Source organism: Mustela putorius, unplaced genomic scaffold, assembly GCF_011764305.1.
Source record: "Mustela putorius furo isolate JIRA1106 unplaced genomic scaffold, ASM1176430v1.1 tig00003853_pilon_pilon_pilon, whole genome shotgun sequence".
Taxonomy (NCBI): Eukaryota; Metazoa; Chordata; class Mammalia; order Carnivora; family Mustelidae; genus Mustela; species Mustela putorius.
Genome location: NW_025422005.1, coordinates 40,295,234 through 40,304,405, shown reverse-complemented (window position 1 = coordinate 40,304,405; position 9,172 = coordinate 40,295,234). Strand labels below are relative to the sequence as shown.

General features: G+C 41.7%; 1 protein-coding gene across 1 annotated transcript; it reads right to left on the bottom strand.

Annotated features, from left to right (window-relative positions):
• Positions 1 to 2,517: 2,517 nt before the first annotated feature.
• Positions 2,518 to 7,582, bottom strand: CDKN2C (cyclin dependent kinase inhibitor 2C). The gene is made up of 3 exons (XM_004774496.3): positions 7,445 to 7,582; positions 6,850 to 6,989; positions 2,518 to 3,269 (listed from the first exon to the last, which is right to left on the bottom strand). The coding sequence occupies exons 2-3, from the start codon at positions 6,976 to 6,978 to the stop codon at positions 2,892 to 2,894; spliced, it is 507 nt and encodes a 168-aa protein (XP_004774553.1). The 5' UTR covers positions 6,979 to 6,989; positions 7,445 to 7,582; the 3' UTR covers positions 2,518 to 2,891.
• Between the last annotated feature and the right edge of the window lie 1,590 nt (positions 7,583 to 9,172).

Here is a 9,172-nt window from a genome sequence, read left to right as displayed (position 1 = left end):
CAGTCAGGAAGGCCCTTTCTCGCTCCAGCACTGTGATCTTGCAGCGCTTCTCAACAACTACTTCTACACCCCCAGCCCTGCCCCGCCCCGGCAAAAGCCAAAAGCACCTTTTTGGGGACTGAGATTTCGAAACCAGTCCGGGCTACGGATTCCACAATGTTTTTTTCATCAACATGATCAGGAAAATTTATAAGATTACCAATTGAATTGCTTTCCTGAGATGGAATTATTTTATCTATTAATTACTCACCCAGGGTAGTGTGTGTGGAGGAACTCATCACCTCCTTGTGAGATATGTAATGTTTATTAGAAAACTACTGAGTCACTACCGAAATAGGGTAAAACGAAGTTTGCTCAGTGGCTCAAAGACCAGAATGTGGCATGAGGTGCTGTTAGTGTCACCCTCCTCCCCCAGGTATAAGCTTGAATTCAATTTCCTGGGCAAAAACTGAGCCCGAGTTTCCAGACTTGGAAGTGGACGCAGTGAAGAACTGAATTTGAAAACGCTTCCCTGCTTAAGTATCATCCATCCTTTATACAGCGTTGTCTCCTGGGGGTGCTGATCACTCTACCAATTTGCGCTTGCCGCCCCCGCTCTGAATCTGAATTAGTCTCAGACCCTTCTCTACCTCAGCTCGTTACAAATTCGAGCCCATTAAACTCAGCAGCACCTTTTCTTCCATCGTATACATTTCTACACAAAGTCTTGCTGAATATTGTCGAGGTTTCTGAGAGATTGAATAATGGTTTTTCATATTTCCTAGAGGGGGACCACATAACTCATTTCTAAAATACTTAGATTAGTAAAGCTATTTCCTCGAAGAGCCAAAGATATGTGCCGATGTTTTAATGCTTAGCAAATTTTAGGCTAATGAAGAGAGAGAGAGAGCTCCCACTCCCCTTACTGTGCTCCAACCTCTTAAGAATAAAGCAACTGTAGAAGTACTCCTCTCCAGCTTTATAGACACCCTATGCCTTTAGGTTTGAATTTCCTAAAGAGTAATTTTAATGCTGAAACTTGGATACTGAAAGGTTAATTAAACCCCACTTTAAATTCAGAAACATCAATCTTTACAGTTGCAACTTGTAAGAAGGGTTTTTATTTTTTAGTAATAGGCTTGTGTTTAGAAAGTATTCCATTTTCTCAAGCAGTGTATTTTGTATGATGATTCTGGTTTTAAAATCCAAAACACAACAATTTTTCCTTCAAAACATCCCAATTTCTACTTTTTTCTAAACTTTAAAATTAAATATTTCAAATTTAATATCATGTTTCTGTCAAAAATAAATTTATTCAGTAATTTGTGCTTGGGGGTGGCAGAAGTTGCAGTCTTATTGTACTTAAAGAAGGTGAACTTTAGTTAAGTGAAAAGGATAAAATTTCTTCTCCTATATTCTTTTATACTATCATGGAAAATAAATTACCGAAAACCACTTGCCTGCGACCATTCCAGTCCTTGTTGGGGCAGGCATCAGAACCATATCCTTCAGTAAACCTTAAAGTATTCTGTTCTTTTTGGAACCAGGGCAGGGAGCTTATAAAGCAGAAGGAGGGAGCTTTCACATAAAACATCTTTGTTCATGTCGGAGGTGATGAATAAAGTATTTATAAATTTATAAATGGTAACTGCATTGAAATCCTTTGATGAAAGTCTTTAATTAAAATTAAAGTAAGTAGTAGATGCTGGACAATTCTCTTGGAAATTTGAGATTTCTATTTCACTTAATTTTTTACATTTTTATCTAAATGTATTCTTAAGAAGATTTTGTAAGCCTTTACTAAAAAATTTTGTGGAAATCAAGTACCAAATATAAGAGTGGCCTATTTACTTATTGTAAATGTTTTATATATTTATTATATTGCAATTAAGACCCTTACATGTATATATAATTAGTTATGACCCTTACATTACACTTTTTTCTTGCTGCACTTTTAATCCCCTAAAAACTTGTATTTGCATTATATTTTAAGACTTTACATTTTGTAATGTCACATTCCTGACTTTCAGGGAGAAAAAATGTGATAGTATACTTACGGTATAATTTTGGGAAATGTATTATTTAACCAATTGTTTTACTTTGTGATCTAAAAACAACAACTAGGGAGAAGCACTTTTAAGTTGACATTTTCTTTTAAAAATTACTTTTAGCTAAAATATATTTGTTTTCAGATCGCTACTTCTGAAGCCTGTTTTTCAACTATTAAACTTAACTTTGAGAAAAGGGGAAGATCGAACATTAAGAAAAATTTTGAAATTATATTGAAATAATTTCAGGTCTTCAAAAAACGTTGTCCTTATTTTTGTTGTGAAGAGAAATATGAGGCACCAAGTAAAATCTTTGGGGGGAGACACGAGGAAGAAAAGAATAACTGAATCATCAATAGAATACGTCTAGTTTTTTACTTCGACTATTTTTCTAATGTTGAGACTTACAACATTGTGAACTTTTAGTACACTTCTTAGCAAGTGGCAAACTATGTGGGGATGATAGAATGGAAAACACAGGAAAACACTGTCCTGTTTTGAAAAAGTGTTTTAATTAGGCAAAAGAAGCATCAGGACAAAACATTTTTAAAACAAAGTCTCTTAAGCTGGGTTTTGAGACTGGCAAAGGGAGAAGCGAGGAAAAAGTCAAGGCAAGATAACATATTCAGGAGAAAGCCAAAGCTATTTGCAGTTATGTGTTAGAACTCAAGATTTTGCAAGTGAAAAGGATATTGCTTAAATATGTTCATAAATCTGACTAAGATTTCCACTTTGCATCCTGTGAAGATTGAACTAGCTGTTTAAAATATGACAAAACTGAATTTTAACAAGTGATAGTAATATAGGACAGGAAACCAATTAACTGACAAAGTAGAAGGCAGTGTGGGAGAGCCCTCCCCATATTCATTGTAAATTCGAAGCTCCCTCCGCCTGGTTTCCCTCCATTAGGCTAACGACCTCGTTCCTCCGGTAGAGCCTGGCCAAGTCGCAGGCGGTGTCCCCCTTATGGTTCCGATGCCCCACTTTGCTGGCTGTGTGCTTCATGAGGAACTCCACCACAGGGAGATGGCCTTCTTTGGCAGCCAAGTGCAAGGGCAGGTTCCCTTCATTATCCTCGATGTTAACATCAGCTTGGAACTCCAGCAAAGTCTGTAAAGTGTCCAGGAAACCTGCTCTGGCTGCATCATGAATGACAGCGAAACCAGTTCGGTCTTTCAAATCGGGATTAGCACCTCTAAGTAGTAGTCTCCTGGCAATCTCAGGATTTCCAAGTTTCATAACCTAGGAAAAAAGAGAAAACGGGAGAATCCTTTAAGTTCTCTTCCAAGAATATTTTAAAATATCCATATCTCCTATTTATATAACTTTATTTTTGGTGAAACAGTGATTGGAGAAGACCCACCTGGTGGGGTTTGAAGGGCTCAATTGCAGGAAAGAAAGTACTAGTAGGTAAAAGTAGAAGAACTCTAAAGATTGAGTTTCTATGATGGAATATTTTAAAGGGACCCCAAAGTAGGATAAATTGATCAGTAAAATAGAACCAGTCCAACTTGTGGAAAATTCACCCACAACTCAGTTTCCTATCTCCCATGAAGACTTGCGTAATTTCATGAATTTATTAAAATAAAAGAAATGGAATTTGAGGGGTGCCTGGGTGGCTCCGTTGTTGGGCATCTGCCTTCAGCTCAGGTCATGATCTGGGGATTGAGCCCCACCTTGGGCAGCCTGCTCAGTGGGGAGCCTGCTTCTCCCTCTCTGCCCCTGCTCCTGTTCCCTCTCTCACAGTATCTCTGTTAGATAAATACATAAATAAAATCTTTAAAAAAAGAATTTGAGAATCTCTTGTTTGCTTGCTTATGCTCATAATACATAAAACCTGAATTATTAATTCTGAAATATTAGATGTAGATAAAATTAATTTTCTAAATAGCTACTGAAAAGAAATAAGGAGAGTGAGTTTCTTTAAACCCACAAAGAAGTGTTTCCACACATCAGACTCCATCACCTAATATAAAAATGATCTATTAAAACACAGGACCTGATATTTTCTTAAATTATTAATCTTCACAAGTTTTTTTCAAATATATATAGCTCAAATTTCCAAAGTTTTTTTAAAAATATTTTTTTCTTTGCAAGTTATTTCATACTGGCTACTGGGTGTGTTTGGAGCTTAGAATCCTTTACCTGAAATTTTAAAATGTTACCGATTGTTAAAGTGTTAAATAATTAGTAGTGTGCTACATTGTTTATGATACTGATTTATCAAAGCTAAGTTCATGATACTAGACAGTTCATGTACTGACAGGAGATGACTGCATGGCAACCATTCCTGAAAAGAATGAAACAGTTATCCTACTCTATCACTTACTGTCTCTTAAAGTTCTAACTAGCTTCCTGATTTTAAAGTGAGCAAACGAAGAGAAAATAAGATATTTAATGTGTATTTTGAGACAGACAACTTTGTCTTGTTGTTTGAGCATATTTAATAATCTGCTGAGGATGCCATCTTATTTCCTTTTGCAGCTATTATCAGACATTTAGGAACAGCTATTTGTAAACTGCCAACATTTTAAAAGTCAGAATGTATTAAAATTTGCTATCAACATACAAATAATTCATATCAAAAAGACTTGCCTATGGTTGTTTGAATACATTTCACTCTAATAGGGGTCTCTGTTATGCTCTCATAATTATAAAATATCTTGTAGAGAAGCATGCAATTATATAATACATGTAATTTAGTTGTGGAAAAAAATGTAGTCTCATTAACATGCCAGAAAATAGTTCAGCATTTTAACTGGTTTCATTTATATTTAGGTATATTCATAACAAAATAAATAGATTACATAGTGGACTCTCAAATGTTTATGAAATTAAATATCCATTGAAAAATACATACAAAGTTGTCTATCTCTTTAAACTGTTTATTTAAAAAACAATCACAAAGTAAGTATGAATATATTTAGAATAAATAATATTTTATAAAAGCAAACCATATAGACGGCCAAGGTATTACACTTCCCTGTTGACAAAACCCTGCTGATTTAGCCCTTCTTTTGGAGGCAGTGGGAAAAATGATATATATTTTATTTTTTGAAAATTTCAATAAAATAAACTTTTTGGTTAAAAATGAACACAATCTAATTTTTGCCACATCTACCTCTAGAGATTTAGTCACATTTGAGGACCTGGCCTGGGAAAAATAAGGGACAGACACCTTGGATCTCTGTAAAGCAAATGTGCGATTAAGGCCTTTGATACCATTCTGATTGAAAGCTTACACTAGGAAGGAGGGAAAAATTTGCAACCAAGTTAAATGAACATAATTATAGAAGGAAATTTGCCATCTTCCACAAAAATAATATTAATACTGTAAATTGTTTTGAAAGAAAGTTCTTTCTTGAGTTATGACACAACTTCAGAGTCAGGATTATGCATACTGAAAATAAGCCTTGAGACTCCTGTTTGTGTGTTTCATTATATGTATTAAGGTTAAGCCACAATAAGTGGGTGTTAGTATATACATAAGTATGCTTAATATAAACAAGATTGACAAATTGTATTAAAAATGCCAAAACTTTGTTAATATTAATCTCCCAGTCTTCCTGTTCGTCAAAAGTCCTGTAAGATCTTATTCTGAACATGGGTTAAGTTGCTCATTCCTTGTGAGATTTATATAATCTTTTGGGTTTTCATAGGAAACTTTTCAGTGTGTTAAATTTGTAGCATTGTTATCACCCCAAAACCTATTAAAAACTATTGGGTGGACAAAGAAAAAAAATCCCTATTCCACAGAATCTACCCGAAATAACAAGATTAAATAATTTAGTATCTATGTATAAGCTTCCTTAACACTGAAAACTTTTTAAGATAAGTATATTGTTTTAAAATGCCCAGACTTAACTTCGTCTGTTAATAGTATATCTCCTGCCGCTTAAATTTCTGATTCTTGTAAAACAAAGCATTCTAAACCTTCTCCCCAATGGATTTTCAAAAACAGCTTCAAGTGTTGCATTTCCGAGTAAGAACAGTTCATAAGAGTACCACCAGAACTCTGATAAAGCAACTATTTGAGACTACTTTGCCATTTTTCTGTTTCTAAGCCTTTCAACCAAGTTACATGATAACTAACATTCAGAGGAGGAAAAAAAATATCAGGTACAATACTTGGCAGCTGGACATGTTTCATTTCTTGCTTGTAAATCTAATTACTGAAAGTTAGAACATACTACCGCACAACCGCAGAGACAAAAATACTACAAACTGAGCTCTGATTAGAAAATTCAACTTTTTAATTCCTCCTCAATCCTGAATGGGTGGATGATATTACATTAACTGTGAAATGTACATCCTGTCTCCGTGCCCAGGCCACCCATTCCAAATGAGGAAAGGTCGTTTGTCAAAACTTGAAGCATTTGAAGGAAAAACACCCTCGCCAGTAGTCAGGAAAATTAACGTTAAAGTCAATTATTGGAGCAAAGCACGGAAACCACTAATAGCAGTGTATTTACTTCAAAAAATAATCATAATAATGTGTTTACAGAACTGTCTTAAAAAAACACACACACCTCGGCGCTGCTACAACTTTTTAAATCCCTACCGGCACAAAAACATTCCCAAAATTAAGACCAAACCTGGAACCCATTTGATATCGAGGATGTTGTTGAATTTGACGAGTTTGTTCAAAGTACGTCATTTTGGGGAGTTGGATCCACTTAAAGATATAAAATATGGCAACCAACTTTGCTTAAAAAAACAGTGAAATTTTGTACCCCTGGAAGCTTAAAAGCCGTTATTCCAGAAACCCGGATCACGTAGGCAACATTGTTGACCTGTTTTCCCCACCTCTCTGGATACCAACCTGCAGCGCAGTCCTTCCAAATCCATTTTGTGCATTGACGTTTACATTATTTTGCAACAAACTAGTAAGTTGCTCTAGGTCCCCCCTGGCAGCTGCAGACGCCAACTCGTTCCCCCAAGGCTCGGCCATTCTTTAGGGTCCTGACGATCGGGAAAAGATGAATTAGTTGTTTTTCTTTTTCCCTTTTCTTTTGCTCCTAACCAGGCTGCATGATGGCATCGGAGACTGACAGAAGGACTGGGATGGTTAATCTGGAGTAGAGCTTGGTAGTAAATACTAGTAAGATCAGCCTGCCAAAAGCCCGCCCCTCGATTCACACGTGATTATTCAGCAAAACTGAGCCATTGGAGAGGGGCTCCGCTCCTCGCTTTTTAGCTTAACCCCTGTGAAGAATTCTGGTGACTCAACAGAAAGACGCACAAACGTATACATATTCCCGGCAAATTACTCTGGACGTAAAATGTAGGCAGAGTTGTCACGTATCTACACTACAATCTCTGTGAGGAATGTGCGCGGAGACTTAAGGGACTAGTTCAGGGCACAAAATACCGCGGAAGAAAAGACATTTCGGGGGAAAGAAAAGGCATTAACCTACCCTTGTTCACGGTGATGACTTGAGCCGCGCGAGCCAGAACCGCTGGGGCAGGTCCTCGGAGGGGCTCGGTATCCATCCGTCTCACCGAAGGGGTAGTCCTGAGTCCTCCGATGCGGGGAGAGCGCCGCGGTGGTTGGATGCTGACTTGCTCCCGAGGGTTAAAGATGATCGTCAAAGGCAAACGGGAGTAGCAGTTCCGTGGCCCTTGGGTTATAGGTCTCCACGACTCTTCAGTGGCCTCCGCTTCTCAGTAGGAGTCTTTATTCGCGTCCGGGCCGGACTGCACGCTAACGCCGAGTGGGAAGGCTCCGTAGCCCGCCCGCTGGGCTGCCGCTGCCCCGCGGAGCCTCAGAGGCCGTGGGAGCCAGGCTCGGAGCGCGTCTCCGGAGACTGCCGGGCGCGCGGCTGGCTCCGGGTAAGTCGGTCATGCCGGCCCCACCAGGTCCCGGGACTCCCAGCAGCGTGAGGAAGGAGGCGAGTGATGCGGGAAGCGTCTATGGGGCCCGGGCTGCTGGGGCGGCGCGCGGCAGCATCGCGGCTGCACAGGGCAGCCCACCAGTAACTTCCCGCCTACGACCGAGCCAGTTCAGACTTCCCACTGCAGACGCTCATTGAGCCGCCGCCGCCGTCTTTTCCTTCCTTTCCCAGTTTTCTGGGGGCCTCCGGAGATCGGGAGCGACCAGAGAAGCGCAGGCCAAGGTCTGAGTATGGGGAGTCGCCACAATGCCAGAGCGCAGACAGTCCCGTCGCCCTCCCGGCGAGAGCCCAGCGGCTCCGACACTCGGTGCCACTTCGCCGACCCTTCACTGTCCCCCGGCCTGTGCCCCAAGCCTGTGCCGCCGACAGGGCAGCGGCCGCCAGCTAAGTGTGCTCCGGAGCCGAGCCGGGCAGCAAGGCTTCCTCCAGAGCCGCAGCGCTCCCAGTGACAGTTTTTTTGTAGCTGGCCCCCCCCAAATCGTCGGTCCCCGCTCTCTTCGCCCCTACAGACACTTGAGCGTTGTCCTCCTTTGAGCGCTTTTCCTACCCTCCTTCTTTGGCTTCCTTTTTCACTCAAACAATTGCAGCTTCTGTTGCCGCTGCAGAGACGGTGCCGGTTTCTTCTCTCTTTTTTCCGACCTCATCAGCTTTTTTTGAAAAGAAAAAAATTGAGCGCTTTTTGAGTTGAAAAACCCGCCCCCATTTTAACGGCAGAGTTTTAAGGAGGCTCGGCTGAGTTGCAGCGCCGCGGGAGCGGGAAGGCCGGGCACCGCCCACGCACCGCCCACTGCCCAGGAGGCGCCCAGGCTCGCAGGCTCGCAGGCTCGCAGGCTCGCTCGCTCCGCCCCCAGCCCGCGCCCTTTCTCCCGCCTCCTCTCTCCCCACTGCCCTCCCTGCGTCTCAGGCACGGGTTCCCACCCGCCCGCTCTCCGGCCGCCCGCCCCACGGCCGGTCCCCAGCTGGATCGGCGTTCTGCCCTGCGGAGCAGGGTTTGGCCTCCGCAGGCTGGCTAGCGGGCTGGAGTCTGCGACACGAAACCTAGGACTCCTGGAGCCCGGCGGGGGCGGGTGAGGGGGAAGAGGCTTGTTAATTAAGACTGCTGCGGAGAGCCGCAGGGCCTGAGAGGCTCGGCGGCGCTGGCTGCTGGAAGGCGGAGAGCGTGCTGGCGCGAAGCAAGTTTCCCCCGGCCCTGGCGGGGAGGCTGACTCGCCTCTGCGCTCCGCCGCTAGGCTCTCGAAGTTCGGGCGGCCA